Here is an 18,924-nt window from a genome sequence, read left to right as displayed (position 1 = left end):
CCGGTGATATAATCAATATCAAGCGAATTCATTCGACCTAGAATTGGTCAATATATTGCCGTTCAATTGGGCTTCAATATTAATAACCTTAGACTTGAAAAGCACCCTGTCTTACCTGGTGGTAGAGCGGTTGTCGCTGGTGGAGCGGCTGTCGTCACACCTGGTGGTAGAGCGGTTGTTGCTGTTGGAGCGGCTGTCGTCACACCTGGTGGTAGAGCTGTTGTCGCTGGTGGAGCGGCGGTCGTCACACCTGGTGGTAGAGCTGTTGTCGCTGGTGGAGCGGCTGTCGTCACACCTGGCGGTAGAGCGGTTGTCGCTGGTGGAGCGGCTGTCGTCACACCTGGTGGTAGAGCTGTTGTCGCTGGTGGCGCGGCTGTTGTTACCCCTGGTGGTAGAGTGGTAGTCGCTGGTGGAGCGGCTGTCGTCACACCTGGTGGTAGAGCGGTTGTCGCTGGTGGAGCGGCTGTTGTTACACCTGGTGGTAGAGCGGTAGTCGCTGGTGGAGCGGCTGTTGTTACCCCTGGTGGTAGAGTGGTAGTCGCTGGTGGAGCGGCTGTCGTCACACCTGGTGGTAGAGCGGTTGTCGCTGGTGGAGCGGCTGTTGTTACACCTGGTGGTAGAGCGGTAGTCGCTGGTGGAGCGGCTGTCGTCACACCTGGTGGTAGAGCTGTAGTCGCTGGTGGAGCGGCTGTCGTGACACCTGGTGGTAGAGCGGTTGTCGCTGGTGGAGCGGCGGTCGTGACACCTGGTGGTAGAGCGGTTGTCGCTGGTGGCGCGGCTGTCGTCACACCTGGTGGTAGAGCGGTTGTCGCTGGAGGAGCGGCGGTGGTAACACCTGGTGGTAGAGCGGTTGTCGCTGGTGGAGCGGCTGTCGTGACACCTGGTGGTAGAGCGGTTGTCGCTGGTGGAGCGGCGGTCGTCACACCTGGTGGTAGAGCGGTTGTCGCTGGTGGAGCGGCTGTCGTCACACCTGGTGGTAGAGCTGTTGTCGCTGGTGGAGCGGCCGTTGTTACACCTGGTGGTAGAGCGGTAGTCGCTGGTGGAGCGGCTGTCGTTACACCTGGTGGTAGAGCGGTTGTCGCTGGTGGAGCGGCTGTCGTCACACCTGGTGGTAGAGCGGTTGTCGCTGGTGGAGCGGCTGTCGTCACACCTGGTGGTAGAGCGGTTGTTGTTGTTGGAGCGGCTGTCGTCACACCTGGTGGTAGAGCTGTTGTCGCTGGTGGAGCGGCGGTCGTCACACCTGGTGGTAGAGCGGTTGTCGCTGGTGGAGCGGCTGTCGTCACACCTGGTGGTAGAGCGGTTGTCGCTGGTGGAGCGGCTGTCGTCACACCTGGTGGTAGAGCTGTTGTCGCTGGTGGAGCGGCTGTCGTCACACCTGGTGGTAGAGCTGTTGTCGCTGGTGGCGCGGCTGTTGTTACCCCTGGTGGTAGAGTGGTAGTCGCTGGTGGAGCGGCTGTCGTCACACCTGGTGGTAGAGCGGTTGTCGCTGGTGGAGCGGCTGTTGTTACACCTGGTGGTAGAGCGGTAGTCGCTGGTGGAGCGGCTGTCGTCACACCTGGTGGTAGAGCTGTTGTCGCTGGTGGAGCGGCTGTTGTTACACCTGGTGGTAGAGCGGTAGTCGCTGGTGGAGCGGCTGTCGTCACACCTGGTGGTAGAGCGGTTGTCGCTGGTGGAGCGGCTGTCGTCACACCTGGTGGTAGAGCGGTTGTTGCTGTTAGAGCGGCTGTCGTCACACCTGGTGGTAGAGCTGTTGTCGCTGGTGGAGCGGCGGTCGTCACACCTGGTGGTAGAGCGGTTGTCGCTGGTGGAGCGGCGGTCGTCACACCTGGTGGTAGAGCGGTTGTTGCTGTTGGAGCGGCTGTCGTCACACCTGGTGGTAGAGCTGTTGTCGCTGGTGGAGCGGCGGTCGTCACACCTGGTGGTAGAGCGGTTGTCGCTGGTGGAGCGGCTGTCGTCACACCTGGTGGTAGAGCGGTTGTCGCTGGTGGAGCGGCTGTCGTCACACCTGGTGGTAGAGCTGTTGTCGCTGGTGGCGCGGCTGTTGTTACCCCTGGTGGTAGAGTGGTAGTCGCTGGTGGAGCGGCTGTCGTCACACCTGGTGGTAGAGCGGTTGTCGCTGGTGGAGCGGCTGTTGTTACACCTGGTGGTAGAGCGGTAGTCGCTGGTGGAGCGGCTGTCGTGACACCTGGTGGTAGAGCTGTAGTCGCTGGTGGAGCGGCTGTCGTGACACCTGGTGGTAGAGCGGTTGTCGCTGGTGGAGCGGCGGTCGTCACACCTGGTGGTAGAGCGGTTGTCGCTGGTGGAGCGGCTGTCGTCACACCTGGTGGTAGAGCTGTTGTCGCTGGTGGAGCGGCCGTTGTTACACCTGGTGGTAGAGCGGTAGTCGCTGGTGGAGCGGCTGTCGTCACACCTGGTGGTAGAGCGGTTGTCGCTGGTGGAGCGGCTGTCGTCACACCTGGTGGTAGAGCGGTTGTCGCTGGTGGAGCGGCTGTCGTCACACCTGGTGGTAGAGCGGTTGTTGCTGTTGGAGCGGCTGTCGTCACACCTGGTGGTAGAGCTGTTGTCGCTGGTGGAGCGGCGGTCGTCACACCTGGTGGTAGAGCGGTTGTCGCTGGTGGAGCGGCTGTCGTCACACCTGGTGGTAGAGCGGTTGTCGCTGGTGGAGCGGCTGTCGTCACACCTGGTGGTAGAGCTGTTGTCGCTGGTGGCGCGGCTGTTGTTACCCCTGGTGGTAGAGTGGTAGTCGCTGGTGGAGCGGCTGTCGTCACACCTGGTGGTAGAGCGGTTGTCGCTGGTGGAGCGGCTGTTGTTACACCTGGTGGTAGAGCGGTAGTCGCTGGTGGAGCGGCTGTCGTCACACCTGGTGGTAGAGCTGTAGTCGCTGGTGGAGCGGCTGTCGTGACACCTGGTGGTAGAGCGGTTGTCGCTGGTGGAGCGGCGGTCGTGACACCTGGTGGTAGAGCGGTTGTCGCTGGTGGCGCGGCTGTCGTCACACCTGGTGGTAGAGCGGTTGTCGCTGGAGGAGCGGCGGTGGTAACACCTGGTGGTAGAGCGGTTGTCGCTGGTGGAGCGGCTGTCGTCACACCTGGTGGTAGAGCGGTTGTCGCTGGTGGAGCGGCGGTGGTAACACCTGGTGGTAGAGCGGTTGTCGCTGGTGGAGCGGCTGTCGTCACACCTGGTGGTAGAGCGGTTGTCGCTGGTGGAGCGGCTGTCGTCACACCTGGTGGTAGAGCGGTTGTCGCTGTTGGAGCGGCTGTCGTCACACCAGGTGGTAGAGCAGTAGTTGCTGGAGGCGCGGCGGTCGTCACACCTGGTGGTAGAGCAGTTGTCGCTGGTGGTGCAGCAGTCGTTACACCTGGTGGTAGAGCGGTAGTCGCTGGTGGAGCGGCTGTCGTCACACCTGGTGGTAGACCGGTAGTCGCTGGTGGAGCGGCTGTCGTCACACCTGGTGGTTGAGCGGTTGTCGCTGTTGGAGCGGCGGTTGTTACACCTGGTGGTAGAGCGGTAGTCGCTGGTGGAGCGGCTGTCGTCACACCTGGTGGTAGAGCTGTAGTCGCTGGTGGAGCGGCTGTCGTGACACCTGGTGGTAGAGCGGTTGTCGCTGGTGGAGCGGCGGTCGTGACACCTGGTGGTAGAGCGGTTGTCGCTGGTGGCGCGGCTGTCGTGACACCTGGTGGAAGAGCGGTTGTCGCTGGTGGAGCGGCGGTCGTCACACCTGGTGGTAGAGCGGTTGTCGCTGGAGGAGCGGCGGTGGTAACACCTGGTGGTAGAGCGGTTGTCGCTGGTGGAGCGGCTGTCGTCACACCTGGTGGTAGAGCGGTTGTCGCTGGTGGAGCGGCGGTGGTAACACCTGGTGGTAGAGCGGTTGTCGCTGGTGGAGCGACTGTCGTCACACCTGGTGGTAGAGCGGTTGTCGCTGGTGGAGCGGCTGTCGTCACACCTGGTGGTAGAGCGGTTGTCGCTGTTGGAGCGGCTGTCGTCACACCTGGTGGTAGAGCAGTAGTTGCTGGAGGCGCGGCGGTCGTGACACCTGGTGGTAGAGCGGTTGTCGCGGCTGTCGTGACACCTGGTGGTAGAGCGGTTGTCGCTGGTGGAGCGGCGGTCGTCACACCTGGTGGTAGAGCGGTTGTCGCTGGAGGAGCGGCAGTGGTAACACCTGGTGGTAGAGCGGTTGTCGCTGGTGGAGCGGCTGTCGTCACACCTGGTGGTAGAGCGGTAGTTGCTGGAGGCGCGGCGGTCGTCACACCTGGTGATAGAGCAGTTGTCGCTGGTGGTGCAGCAGTCGTTACAACTGGTGGTAGAGCGGTAGTCGCTGGTGGAGCGGCTGTCGTCACACCTGGTGGTAGAGCGGTTGTCGCTGGTGGAGCGGCGGTGGTAACACCTGGTGGTAGAGCGGTTGTCGCTGGTGGAGCGGCTGTCGTCACACCTGGTGGTAGAGCGGTTGTCGCTGGTGGAGCGGCTGTCGTCACACCTGGTGGTAGAGCGGTTGTCGCTGTTGGAGCGGCTGTCGTCACACCTGGTGGTAGAGCAGTAGTTGCTGGAGGCGCGGCGGTCGTCACACCTGGTGGTAGAGCAGTTGTCGCTGGTGGTGCAGCAGTCGTTACACCTGGTGGCAGAGCGGTAGTCGCTGGTGGAGCGGCTGTCGTCACACCTGGTGGTAGAGCGGTTGTCGCTGGTGGAGCGGCTGTCGTCACACCTGGTGGTAGAGCGGTTGTCGCTGGTGGAGCGGCACACCTGGTGGTAGAGCTGTTGTCGCTGGTGGAGCGGCTGTCGTTACACCTGTCGTCACACCTGGTGGTAGAGCTGTTGTCGCTGGTGGAGCGGCTGTCGTTACACCTGGTGGTAGCGCGCTGTTGTCGCTGGTGGAGCGGCGGTCGTCACACCTGGTGGTAGAGCGGTTGTCGCTGGAGGAGCGGCAGTGGTAACACCTGGTGGTAGAGCGGTTGTCGCTGGTGGAGCGGCTGTCGTCACACCTGGTGGTAGAGCAGTAGTTGCTGGAGGCGCGGCGGTCGTCACACCTGGTGATAGAGCAGTTGTCGCTGGTGGTGCAGCAGTCGTTACACCTGGTGGTAGAGCGGTAGTCGCTGGTGGAGCGGCTGTCGTCACACCTGGTGGTAGAGCGGTTGTCGCTGGTGGAGCGGCTGTCGTGACACCTGGTGGTAGAGCGGTTGTCGCTGGTGGAGCGGCTGTCGTCACACCTGGTGGTAGAGCAGTAGTTGCTGGAGGCGCGGCGGTCGTCACACCTGGTGGTAGAGCAGTTGTCGCTGGTGGTGCAGCAGTCGTTACACCTGGTGGTAGAGCGGTAGTCGCTGGTGGAGCGGCTGTCGTCACACCTGGTGGTAGAGCGGTTGTCGCTGGTGGAGCGGCTGTCGTCACACCTGGTGGTAGAGCGGTTGTCGCTGGTGGAGCGGCTGTCGTCACACCTGGTGGTAGAGCGGTTGTCGCTGGTGGAGCGGCTGTTGTTACACCTGGTGGTAGAGCGGTAGTCGCTGGTGGAGCGGCTGTCGTCACACCTGGTGGTAGAGCTGTAGTCGCTGGTGGAGCGGCTGTCGTGACACCTGGTGGTAGAGCGGTTGTCGCTGGTGGAGCCGCGGTCGTGACACCTGGTGGTAGAGCGGTTGTCGCTGGTGGCGCGGCTGTCGTGACACCTGGTGGTAGAGCGGTTGTCGCTGGTGGAGCGGCTGTCGTCACACCTGGTGGTAGAGCGGTTGTCGCTGGTGGAGCGGCTGTAGTCACACCTGGTGGTAGAGCGGTTGTCGCTGGAGGAGCGGCGGTGGTAACACCTGGTGGTAGAGCGGTTGTCGCTGGTGGAGCGGCTGTCGTCACACTTGGTGGTAGAGCTGTTGTCGCTGGTGGCGCGGCTGTTGTTGCCCCTGGTGGTAGAGCGGTAGTCGCTGGTGGAGCGGCTGTCGTCACACCTGGTGGTAGAGCAGTAGTTGCTGGAGGCGCGGCGGTCGTCACACCTGGTGGTAGAGCAGTTGTCGCTGGTGGTGCAGCAGTCGTTACACCTGGTGGTAGAGCGGTAGTCGCTGGTGGAGCGGCTGTCGTCACACCTGGTGGTAGAGCGGTTGTCGCTGGTGGAGCGGCTGTCGTCACACCTGGTGGTAGAGCGGTTGTCGCTGGTGGAGCGGCTGTCGTCACACCTGGTGGTAGAGCTGTTGTCGCTGGTGGCGCGGCTGTTGTTACCCCTGGTGGTAGAGCGGTAGTCGCTGGTGGAGCGGCTGTCGTCACACCTGGTGGCAGAGCGGTTGTCGCTGGTGGAGCGGCTGTCGTCACACCTGGCGGTAGAGCGGTAGTCGCTGGTGGAGCGGCTGTCGTCACACCTGGTGGTAGAGCTGTAGTCGCTGGTGGAGCGGCTGTCGTGACACCTGGTGGTAGAGCGGTTGTCGCTGGTGGAGCGGCGGTCGTGACACCTGGTGGTAGAGCGGTTGTCGCTGGTGGAGCGGCTGTCGTCACACCTGGTGGTGGAGCGGTTGTCGCTGGTGGAGCGGCTGTCGTCACACCTGGTGGTAGAGCTGTTGTCGCTGGTGGAGCGGCTGTTGTTACACCTGGTGGTAGAGCGGTAGTCGCTGGTGGAGCGGCGGTCGTCACACCTGGTGGTAGAGCGGTTGTCGCTGGTGGAGCGGCTGTCGTCACACCTGGTGGTAGAGCGGTTGTCGCTGGTGGAGCAGCTGTCGTCACACCTGGTGGTAGAGCTGTTGTCGCTGGTGGCGCGGCTGTTGTTACCCCTGGTGGTAGAGTGGTAGTCGCTGGTGGAGCGGCTGTCGTCACACCTGGTGGTAGAGCGGTTGTCGCTGGTGGAGCGGCTGTTGTTACACCTGGTGGTAGAGCGGTAGTCGCTGGTGGAGCGGCTGTCGTCACACCTGGTGGTAGAGCTGTAGTCGCTGGTGGAGCGGCTGTCGTGACACCTGGTGGTAGAGCGGTTGTTGCTGGTGGCGCGGCGGTCGTGACACCTGGTGGTAGAGCGGTTGTCGCGGCTGTCGTGACACCTGGTGGTAGAGCGGTTGTCGCTGGTGGAGCGGCGGTCGTCACACCTGGTGGTAGAGCGGTTGTCGCTGGAGGAGCGGCAGTGGTAACACCTGGTGGTAGAGCGGTTGTCGCTGGTGGAGCGGCTGTCGTCACACCTGGTGGTAGAGCAGTAGTTGCTGGAGGCGCGGCGGTCGTCACACCTGGTGGTAGAGCAGTTGTCGCTGGTGGTGCAGCAGTCGTTACACCTGGTGGTAGAGCGGTAGTCGCTGGTGGAGCGGCAGTCGTCACACCTGGTGGTAGAGCGGTTGTCGCTGGTGGAGCGGCGGTGGTAACACCTGGTGGTAGAGCGGTTGTCGCTGGTGGAGCGGCTGTCGTCACACCTGGTGGTAGAGCGGTTGTCGCTGGTGGAGCGGCTGTCGTCACACCTGGTGGTAGAGCGGTTGTCGCTGTTGGAGCGGCTGTCGTCACACCTGGTGGTAGAGCAGTAGTTGCTGGAGGCGCGGCGGTCGTCACACCTGGTGGTAGAGCAGTTGTCGCTGGTGGTGCAGCAGTCGTTACACCTGGTGGCAGAGCGGTAGTCGCTGGTGGAGCGGCTGTCGTCACACCTGGTGGTAGAGCGGTTGTCGCTGGTGGAGCGGCTGTCGTCACACCTGGTGGTAGAGCGGTTGTTGCTGGTGGAGCGGCTGTCGTCACACCTGGTGGTAGAGCTGTTGTCGCTGGTGGAGCGGCGGTCGTCACACCTGGTGGTAGAGCGGTTGTCGCTGGTGGAGCGGCTGTCGTCACACCTGGTGGTAGAGCGGTTGTCGCTGGTGGAGCGGCGGTCGTCACACCTGGTGGTAGAGCTGTTGTCGCTGGTGGAGCTGTTGTCGCTGGTGGCGCGGCTGTTGTTACCCCTGGTGGTAGAGCGGTAGTCGCTGGTGGAGCGGCTGTCGTCACACCTGGTGGTAGAGCGGTTGTCGCTGGTGGAGCGGCTGTTGTTACACCTGGTGGTAGAGCGGTAGTCGCTGGTGGAGCGGCTGTCGTCACACCTGGTGGTAGAGCGGTTGTCGCCTGTGGAGCGGCTGTCGTCACACCTGGTGGTAGAGCGGTTGTTGCTGGTGGAGCGGCTGTCGTCACACCTGGTGGTAGAGCGGTTGTTGCTGGTGGAGCGGCTGTCGTCACACCTGGTGGTAGAGCGGTTGTCGCTGGTGGAGCGGCTGTCGTCACACCTGGTGGTATAGCTGTTGTCGCTGGTGGCGCGGCTGTAGTTACCCTGGTGGTAGAGCGGTAGTCGCTGGTGGAGCGGCTGTCGTCACACCTGGTGGTAGAGCGGTTGTCGCTGGTGGAGCGGCTGTTGTTACACCTGTTGGTAGAGCGGTAGTCGCTGGTGGAGCGGCTGTCGTCACACCTGGTGGTACAGCGGTTGTCGCTGGTGGAGCGGCTGTTGTTACACCTGGTGGAAGAGCGGTAGTCGCTGGTGGAGCGGCTGTCGTCACACCTGGTGGTAGAGCTGTAGTCGCTGGTGGAGCGGCTGTCGTGACACCTGGTGGTAGAGCGGTTGTCGCTGGTGGAGCGGCGGTCGTGACACCTGGTGGTAGAGCGGTTGTCGCTGGTGGAGCGGCGGTCGTGACACCTGGTGGTAGAGCGGTAGTCGCTGGTGGAGCGGCTGTCGTCACACCTGGTGGTAGAGCGGTTGTCGCTGGTGGAGCGGCTGTTGTTACACCTGGTGGTAGAGCGGTAGTCGCTGGTGGAGCGGCTGTCGTCACACCTGGTGGTAGAGCGGTTGTCGCCGGTGGAGCGGCTGTCGTCACAGCTGGTGGTAGAAGCAGTTGTTGCTGGTGGAGCGGCTGTCGTCACACCTGGTGGTAGAGCGGTTGTTGCTGGTGGAGCGGCTGTCGTCACACCTGGTGGTAGAGCGGTTGTCGCTGGTGGAGCGGCTGTCGTCACACCTGGTGGTATAGCTGTTGTCGCTGGTGGCGCGGCTGTTGTTACCCCTGGTGGTAGAGCGGTAGTCGCTGGTGGAGCGGCTGTCGTCACACCTGGTGGTAGAGCGGTTGTCGCTGGTGGAGCGGCTGTTGTTACACCTGGTGGTAGAGCGGTAGTCGCTGGTGGAGCGGCTGTCGTCACACCTGGTGGTAGAGCAGTAGTCGCTGGTGGAGCGGCTGTCGTGACACCTGGTGGTAGAGCGGTTGTCGCTGGTGGAGCGGCGGTCGTGACACCTGGTGGTAGAGCGGTTGTCGCTGGTGGCGCGGCTGTCGTGACACCTGGTGGTAGAGCGGTTGTCGCTGGTGGAGCGGCGGTCGTCACACCTGGTGGTAGAGCGGTTGTCGCTGGTGGAGCGGCGGTGGTCACACCTGGTGGTAGAGCGGTTGTCGCTGGTGGAGGGGCTGTCGTCACACCTGGTGGTAGAGCTGTTGTCGCTGGTGGAGCGGCTGTCGTCACACCTGGTGGTAGAGCGGTTGTCGCTGTTGGAGCGGCTGTCGTCACACCTGGTGGTAGAGCAGTAGTTGCTGGAGGCGCGGCGGTCGTCACACCTGGTGGTAGAGCAGTTGTCGCTGGTGGTGCAGCTGTCGTCACACCTGGTGGTAGAGCGGTTGTTGCTGGTGGAGCGGCTGTCGTCACACCTGGTGGTAGAGCTGTTGTCGCTGGTGGAGCGGCGGTCGTCACACCTGGTGGTAGAGCGGTTGTCGCTGGTGGAGCGGCTGTTGTTACACCTGGTGGTAGAGCGGTAGTCGCTGGTGGAGCGGCTGTTGTTACCCCTGGTGGTAGAGCGGTAGTCGCTGGTGGAGCGGCTGTCGTCACACCTGGTGGTAGAGCGGTTGTCGCCTGTGGAGCGGCTGTCGTCACACCTGGTGGTAGAGCGGTTGTTGCTGGTGGAGCGGCTGTCGTCACACCTGGTGGTAGAGCGGTTGTTGCTGGTGGAGCGGCTGTCGTCACACCTGGTGGTAGAGCGGTTGTCGCTGGTGGAGCGGCTGTCGTCACACCTGGTGGTATAGCTGTTGTCGCTGGTGGCGCGGCTGTTGTTACCCTGGTGGTAGAGCGGTAGTCGCTGGTGGCGGTAGTCGCTGGTGGAGCGGCTGTCGTCACACCTGGTGGTAGAGCGGTTGTCGCTGGTGGAGCGGCTGTTGTTACACCTGGTGGTAGAGCGGTAGTCGCTGGTGGAGCGGCTGTCGTCACACCTGGTGGTACAGCGGTTGTCGCTGGTGGAGCGGCTGTTGTTACACCTGGTGGAAGAGCGGTAGTCGCTGGTGGAGCGGCTGTCGTCACAACTGGTGGTAGAGCTGTAGTCGCTGGTGGAGCGGCTGTCGTGACACCTGGTGGTAGAGCGGTTGTCGCTGGTGGAGCGGCGGCGGTCGTGACACCTGGTGGTAGAGCGGTTGTCGCTGGTGGAGCGGCGGTCGTGACACCTGGTGGTAGAGCGGTAGTCGCTGGTGGAGCGGCTGTCGTCACACCTGGTGGTAGAGCGGTTGTCGCTGGTGGAGCGGCTGTTGTTACACCTGGTGGTAGAGCGGTAGTCGCTGGTGGAGCGGCTGTCGTCACACCTGGTGGTAGAGCGGTTGTCGCCTGTGGAGCGGCTGTCGTCACAGCTGGTGGTAGAGCGGTTGTTGCTGGTGGAGCGGCTGTCGTCACACCTGGTGGTAGAGCGGTTGTTGCTGGTGGAGCGGCTGTCGTCACACCTGGTGGTAGAGCGGTTGTCGCTGGTGGAGCGGCTGTCGTCACACCTGGTGGTATAGCTGTTGTCGCTGGTGGCGCGGCTGTTGTTACCCCTGGTGGTAGAGCGGTAGTCGCTGGTGGAGCGGCTGTCGTCACACCTGGTGGTAGAGCGGTTGTCGCTGGTGGAGCGGCTGTTGTTACACCTGGTGGTAGAGCGGTAGTCGCTGGTGGAGCGGCTGTCGTCACACCTGGTGGTAGAGCAGTAGTCGCTGGTGGAGCGGCTGTCGTGACACCTGGTGGTAGAGCGGTTGTCGCTGGTGGAGCGGCGGTCGTGACACCTGGTGGTAGAGCGGTTGTCGCTGGTGGCGCGGCTGTCGTGACACCTGGTGGTAGAGCGGTTGTCGCTGGTGGAGCGGCGGTCGTCACACCTGGTGGTAGAGCGGTTGTCGCTGGTGGAGCGGCGGTGGTCACACCTGGTGGTAGAGCGGTTGTCGCTGGTGGAGGGGCTGTCGTCACACCTGGTGGTAGAGCTGTTGTCGCTGGTGGAGCGGCTGTCGTCACACCTGGTGGTAGAGCGGTTGTCGCTGGTGGAGCGGCTGTCGTCACACCTGGTGGTAGAGCAGTAGTTGCTGGAGGCGCGGCGGTCGTCACACCTGGTGGTAGAGCAGTTGTCGCTGGTGGTGCAGCTGTCGTCACACCTGGTGGTAGAGCGGTTGTTGCTGGTGGAGCGGCTGTCGTCACACCTGGTGGTAGAGCTGTTGTCGCTGGTGGAGCGGCGGTCGTCACACCTGGTGGTAGAGCGGTTGTCGCTGGTGGAGCGGCTGTTGTTACACCTGGTGGTAGAGCGGTAGTCGCTGGTGGAGCGGCTGTTGTTACCCCTGGTGGTAGAGCGGTAGTCGCTGGTGGAGCGGCTGTCGTCACACCTGGTGGTAGAGCGGTTGTCGCTGGTGGAGCGGCTGTTGTTACACCTGGTGGTAGAGCGGTAGTCGCTGGTGGAGCGGCTGTCGTCACACCTGGTGGTAGAGCTGTAGTCGCTGGTGGAGCGGCTGTCGTGACACCTGGTGGTAGAGCGGTTGTCGCTGGTGGAGCGGCTGTTGTTACACCTGGTGGTAGAGCGGTAGTCGCTGGTGGAGCGGCTGTCGTCACACCTGGTGGTAGAGCTGTAGTCGCTGGTGGAGCGGCGGTCGTGACACCTGGTGGTAGAGCGGTTGTCGCTGGTGGCGCGGCTGTCGTGACACCTGGTGGTAGAGCGGTTGTCGCTGGTGGAGCGGCGGTCGTCACACCTGGTGGTAGAGCGGTTGTCGCTGGAGGAGCGGCGGTGGTAACACCTGGTGGTAGAGCGGTTGTCGCTGGTGGAGCGGCTGTCGTCACACCTGGTGGTAGAGCGGTTGTCGCTGGTGGAGCGGCTGTCGTCACACCTGGTGGTAGAGGAGTAGTTGCTGGAGGCGCGGCGGTCGTCACACCTGGTGGTAGAGCTGTAGTCGCTGGTGGTGCAGCAGTCGTTACACCTGGTGGTAGAGCGGTAGTCGCTGGTGGAGCGGCTGTCGTCACACCTGGTGGTAGAGCGGTTGTCGCTGGTGGAGCGGCTGTCGTCACACCTGGTGGTAGAGCGGTTGTCGCTGGTGGAGCGGATGTCGTCACACCTGGTGGTAGAGCTGTTGTCGCTGGTGGAGCGGCTGTTGTTACACCTGGTGGTAGAGCGGTAGTCGCTGGTGGAGCGGCTGTCGTCACACCTGGTGGTAGAGCGGTTGTCGCTGGTGGAGCGGCAGTCGTCACACCTGGTGGTAGAGCTGTAGTCGCTGGTGGAGCGGCTGTTGTTACACCTGGTGGTAGAGCGGTAGTCGCTGGTGGAGCGGCTGTCGTCACACCTGGTGGTAGAGCGGTTGTCGCTGGTGGAGCGGCTGTCGTCACACCTGGTGGTAGAGCTGTTGTCGCTGGTGGAGCGGCGGTCGTCACACCTGGTGGTAGAGCGGTTGTCGCTGGTGGAGCGGCTGTCGTCACACCTGGTGGTAGAGCGGTTGTCGCTGGTGGAGCGGCTGTCGTCACACCTGGTGGTAGAGCTGTTGTCGCTGGTGGCGCGGCTGTTGTTACCCCTGGTGGTAGAGCGGTAGTCGCTGGTGGAGCGGCTGTCGTCACACCTGGTGGTAGAGCGGTTGTCGCTGGTGGAGCGGCTGTTGTTACCCCTGGTGGTAGAGCGGTAGTCGCTGGTGGAGCGGCTGTCGTCACACCTGGTGGTAGAGCTGTAGTCGCTGGTGGAGCGGCTGTCGTGACACCTGGTGGTAGAGCGGTTGTCGCTGGTGGAGCGGCGGTCGTGACACCTGGTGGTAGAGCGGTTGTCGCTGGTGGCGCGGCTGTCGTCACACCTGGTGGTAGAGCGGTTGTCGCTGTTGGAGCGGCTGTCGTCACACCTGGTGGTAGAGCAGTAGTTGCTGGAGGCGCGGCGGTCGTCACACCTGGTGGTAGAGCAGTTGTCGCTGGTGGTGCAGCTGTCGTCACACCTGGTGGTAGAGCGGTTGTCGCTGGAGGAGCGGCGGTGGTAACACCTGGTGGTAGAGCGGTTGTCGCTGGTGGAGCGGCTGTTGTTACCCCTGGTGGTAGAGCGGTTGTCGCTGGTGGAGCGGCTGTCGTCACACCTGGTGGTAGAGGAGTAGTTGCTGGAGGCGCGGCGGTCGTCACACCTGGTGGTAGAGCTGTAGTCGCTGGTGGTGCAGCAGTCGTTACACCTGGTGGTAGAGCGGTAGTCGCTGGTGGAGCGGCTGTCGTCACACCTGGTGGTAGAGCGGTTGTCGCTGGTGGAGCGGCTGTCGTCACACCTGGTGGTAGAGCGGTTGTCGCTGGTGGAGCGGCTGTCGTCACACCTGGTGGTAGAGCTGTTGTCGCTGGTGGAGCGGCTGTTGTTACACCTGGTGGTAGAGCGGTAGTCGCTGGTGGAGCGGCTGTCGTCACACCTGGTGGTAGAGCGGTTGTCGCTGGTGGAGCGGCAGTCGTCACACCTGGTGGTAGAGCTGTAGTCGCTGGTGGAGCGGCTGTTGTTACACCTGGTGGTAGAGCGGTAGTCGCTGGTGGAGCGGTTGTCGTCACACCTGGTGGTAGAGCGGTTGTCGCTGGTGGAGCGGCTGTCGTCACACCTGGTGGTAGAGCTGTTGTCGCTGGTGGAGCGGCGGTCGTCACACCTGGTGGTAGAGCGGTTGTCGCTGGTGGAGCGGCTGTCGTCACACCTGGTGGTAGAGCGGTTGTCGCTGGTGGAGCGGCTGTCGTCACACCTGGTGGTAGAGCTGTTGTCGCTGGTGGCGCGGCTGTTGTTACCCCTGGTGGTAGAGCGGTAGTCGCTGGTGGAGCGGCTGTCGTCACACCTGGTGGTAGAGCGGTTGTCGCTGGTGGAGCGGCTGTTGTTACCCCTGGTGGTAGAGCGGTAGTCGCTGGTGGAGCGGCTGTCGTCACACCTGGTGGTAGAGCTGTAGTCGCTGGTGGAGCGGCTGTCGTGACACCTGGTGGTAGAGCGGTTGTCGCTGGTGGAGCGGCGGTCGTGACACCTGGTGGTAGAGCGGTTGTCGCTGGTGGCGCGGCTGTCGTGACACCTGGTGGTAGAGCGGTTGTCGCTGGTGGAGCGGCGGTCGTCACACCTGGTGGTAGAGCGGTTGTCGCTGGTGGAGCGGCGGTGGTAACACCTGGTGGTAGAGCGGTTGTCGCTGGTGGAGCGGCTGTCGTCACACCTGGTGGTAGAGCGGTTGTCGCTGGTGGAGTGGCTGGCGTCACACCTGGTGGTAGAGCGGTTGTCGCTGTTGGAGCGGCTGTCGTCACACCTGGTGGTAGAGCAGTAGTTGCTGGAGGCGCGGCGGTCGTCACACCTGGTGGTAGAGCAGTTGTCGCTGGTGGTGCAGCAGTCGTTACACCTGGTGGTAGAGCGGTAGTCGCTGGTGGAGCGGCTGTCGTCACACCTGGTGGTAGAGCGGTTGTCGCTGGTGGAGCGGCTGTCGTCACACCTGGTGGTAGAGCGGTTGTCGCTGGTGGAGCGGCTGTCGTCACACCTGGTGGTAGAGCTGTTGTCGCTGGTGGAGCGGCGGTCGTCACACCTGGTGGTAGAGCGGTTGTCGCTGGTGGAGCGGCGGTGGTAACACCTGGTGGTAGAGCGGTTGTCGCTGGTGGAGCGGCTGTCGTCACACCTGGTGGTAGAGCGGTTGTCGCTGGGGGAGCGGCTGTCGTCACACCTGGTGGTAGAGCGGTTGTCGCTGTTGGAGCGGCTGTCGTCACACCTGGTGGTAGAGCAGTAGTTGCTGGAGGCGCGGCGGTCGTCACACCTGGTGGTAGAGCAGTTGTCGCTGGTGGTGCAGCAGTCGTTACACCTGGTGGTAGAGCGGTAGTCGCTGGTGGAGCGGCTGTCGTCACACCTGGTGGTAGAGCGGTTGTCGCTGGTGGAGCGGCTGTCGTCACACCTGGTGGTAGAGCGGTTGTCGCTGGTGGAGCGGCTGTCGTCACACCTGGTGGTAGAGCTGTTGTCGCTGGTGGAGCGGCTGTTGTTACACCTGGTGGTAGAGCGGTAGTCGCTGGTGGAGCGGCTGTCGTCACACCTGGTGGTAGAGCGGTTGTCGCTGGTGGAGCGGCTGTCGTCACACCTGGTGGTAGAGCGGTTGTTGCTGGTGGAGCGGCTGTCGTCACACCTGGTGGTAGAGCTGTTGTCGCTGGTGGAGCGGCGGTCGTCACACCTGGTGGTAGAGCGGTTGTCGCTGGTGGAGCGGCTGTCGTCACACCTGGTGGTAGAGCGGTTGTCGCTGGTGGAGCGGCTGTCGTCACACCTGGTGGTAGAGCTGTTGTCGCTGGTGGCGCGGCAGTTGTTACCCCTGGTGGTAGAGCGGTAGTCGCTGGTGGAGCGGCTGTCGTCACACCTGGTGGTAGAGCGGTTGTCGCTGGTGGAGCGGCTGTTGTTACACCTGGTGGTAGAGCGGTAGTCGCTGGTGGAGCGGCTGTTGTTACCCCTGGTGGTAGAGCGGTAGTCGCTGGTGGAGCGGCTGTCGTCACACCTGGTGGTAGAGCGGTTGTCGCTGGTGGAGCGGCTGTTGTTACACCTGGTGGTAGAGCGGTAGTCGCTGGTGGAGCGGCTGTCGTCACACCTGGTGGTAGAGCTGTAGTCGCTGGTGGAGCGGCTGTCGTGACACCTGGTGGTAGAGCGGTTGTCGCTGGTGGAGCGGCGGTTGTGACACCTGGTGGTAGAGCAGTTGTCGCTGGTGGCGCGGCTGTCGTGACACCTGGTGGTAGAGCGGTTGTCGTTGGTGGAGCGGCGGTCGTCACACCTGGTCAAACAGAATATTTTGGTTGAATATCTCAAAAATGATGATTGGTGACTTCAGGGCTCAGTTGGATGGTCACATATATGGTAACAAATGAACAAACACATCAGCATCCTTAACAGCTATTTTAGGTCTGAGTAACATTTTGTCTCATATAAACAGTCCAATACTGGTATTTGCCAACTTGCCAATGCCACCCGATGTATATAGGTCATACCTTAACTGCAGGACGCTTCATTGTAATGGTGACGTTCAACAAAGGTCAAATGTCATTTCAGTTAAAAAATAAGCTGCATTGAAAAAAGGGCCACACATGAAAATGGCAACCAACATTGGATTATCAACTTCACTGTGGAAACATTCATGTTAGGACCAACGTGGTTAAGGTAACACAATGAGGTCAAAATTCTTTTGAGATCAAAGGGCTAATTATGAACTGGCCACTCATGAACATTTGCATCACAACTTCAATCACACAAATAAACTATTTTGTTCACTATTCTATTCGCTATCCTTGCAATCTTGCTTGCTTATTGTGGGTGTTGCCTTGCGGGGAAGGCAAAGAAAAGACTCATTTCCACGTGTGTTTCAATTGGACACTTTAATTAGCGGTGTGGGGCCTTATAGGTTAAATACCACTAATTATGTATTACACGTGTTTCAATGGGAAAATGCCTAATTTCGGGTGGAATTTTCTCATATTCAGAACTCTCACAGTTCAATGCCACCAATATGAGGTGAAACTATATGATTTAGATGTCAAATGATCAAAAATTCAACATAGGTTGACCTGAGACTTTTCTTGTTTTAACGCACTGAACCGTAAACACCTTAAAATGACAGTGCGCCCTCGAAGCTGAAAGTTACAATATGATAGGGCGACTAGTTACTAAAAACCGAAGCCGTGCGTATGAATTTTGGTACTATTACATCAAAAATGTCATATAATGAGAGAAAATGTACCATTTTGAAGCATCAAACTCTAAAAAGTACTTTTTGGCTATATAACTTGATCAATTTCAGCGATTTTAATGCAGTCTTTTCGAATGCCATGAAAACAAATAGTTCCTCGTCGTATTTCAATGTATCGCCCAGGCCTATTAGTGGTCTTTAACCTATATAAGCACAAAGGTGCTCCAATCTCGGGTAAAATGCCATGAATGTAAACATTGACATTTGCAATACATGTTTTAACAAGAAAATTTCTGGAAAACAGCATGACGAGTATAATATCATTGATTTTTGGACACCCTGTATGATGACTGTTTCGCTGTTTTTGCTTCAACCGAGGACTATATCTGGAGATTCGTATCTGTAGCCTGTCCTAGCACGATCAGATCAGATTAAGATTGATTTAGGGTTAGTGTTCCGATTTAGGCTTGCTGTTTAGTGTTAGAATTGTTGATTAGGGTCAGGTTCGCATTAGGAATAGGGTTTTTATAGGGCTAGGCTCATGGATAGGGATAGAGATACGGCTAGGTCCGAGGATTAGATATGGGTTTAAAATAGAGTTATAGATCAAGTTAGGGTTCCGGCTTGAATCAGGATAGAGTGAGGCCACACAGGATGCTGTAGAGGCCCATATGGACAACGTGTACACAAAGACTAGGTTTTATTTTACACGTGACTATAGGCCTTGCATGCGCCTTAAAGCTTAAGCAAAATGCCTAGCCTAGGCTTATACTCTATTTACACGTATAGGCCTATGTACGTTATTTAGGGCAAGGAAATCACCAACAAAATGTGCATGTGGGTCTAATTAACAAAGTGGCATGTCTATATGATCATCAACATTGATTTTTCATCATCATTAAGCTTTCTATATGTATACGCAGGCAAGCGAAAGTTGTTGAATTTAGAAGCCCTGAAATCACAGAAACCAGCCGTAAACCCAATACTAATGCCACAAGTCTCCCCCCCCCCTCAACCCGTTACTATCTCAACGAGTTCTAAAAACATACCTTAGTAGTCGAAGAAGATGCACGTTTTCTTGCCAGGGCAAATACAGTTAAATATTGAGAAAAATAAAAAAAAAATAGCTAGAAAAGTCTCCATGACGAATATCAGATCCATAGAATTCAGTGTTTCTATAGGTTAAATACCACTAATTATGTATTACACGTGTTTCAATGGGAAAATGCCTAATTTCGGGTGGAATTTTCTCATATTCAGAACTCTCACAGTTCAATGCCACCAATATCAGGTGAAACTATATGATTTAGATGTCAAATGATCAAAAATTCAACATAGGTTGACCTGAGACTTTTCTTGTTTTAACGCACTGAACCGTAAACACCTTAAAATGACAGTGCGCCCTCGAAGCTGAAAGTTACAATATGATAGGGCGACTAGTTACTAAAAACCGAAGCCGTGCGTATGAATTTTGGTACTATTACATCAAAAATGTCATATAATGAGAGAAAATGTACCATTTTGAAGCATCAAACTCTAAAAAGTACTTTTTGGCTATATAACTTGATCAATTTCAGCGATTTTAATGCAGTCTTTTCGAATGCCATGAAAACAAATAGTTCCTCGTCGTATTTCAATGTATCGCCCAGGCCTATTAGTGGTCTTTAACCTATATTGACTAATCTTATTCTGTCAGATAAATCTTGGTATGCTACTTACTTGCTTCAACACATCCCAACACTTCCAATCTTAGACTTGGTTCATTGTTAGACTCAATCGGCAAGATTCTGATTAATTGAACATCATCAAGTTGTTCTGGGAAGAGGACTTTCTGCTCTGTGGTGTCATCTGATGGTCCCGTGAATACCTACAAATACAAAGAACCTCGTCAGTTTCTTTGGCGAATATTGGGCCTAAGTGAATTATAGCTAAATTGGCCTAGAGTTTTAGCCCTGTCATATCAAGACGCATTAACTCCTCAAGATTTCAATAATAATGAAATGTGTTTTCAATTTTAGGCACAATTGTGGTCTGATTCCTGTAACATTTGATCATATGCTTTTCAACATCCAATTGGAACCTATTATAATGTTAAAACAAACTTATCAATGAAGAATACCGACAT

At 59.0% G+C, this 18,924-nt stretch overlaps 1 protein-coding gene across 1 annotated transcript in view; it reads right to left on the bottom strand.

Moving 5' to 3' along the window:
• The window catches only part of LOC140150210 (uncharacterized), a 186,253-nt gene that overhangs the window by 2,671 nt on the left and 164,658 nt on the right, over positions 1–18,924 (bottom strand). The window contains exons 44-45 of the mRNA XM_072172216.1: positions 18,539–18,666; positions 116–4,246 (exon numbers count right to left, since the gene is read on the bottom strand). Of these exons, the coding sequence (XP_072028317.1) occupies positions 116–4,246; positions 18,539–18,666 (4,259 nt within the window). The remainder of the gene's footprint in view (positions 1–115; positions 4,247–18,538; positions 18,667–18,924) is intronic.

Source organism: Amphiura filiformis, chromosome 4, assembly GCF_039555335.1.
Source record: "Amphiura filiformis chromosome 4, Afil_fr2py, whole genome shotgun sequence".
Classification (NCBI taxonomy): Eukaryota; Metazoa; Echinodermata; class Ophiuroidea; order Amphilepidida; family Amphiuridae; genus Amphiura; species Amphiura filiformis.
Note: the sequence above shows the minus strand (reverse complement) of the source record. Positions and strands in the feature narration are given on the sequence as shown.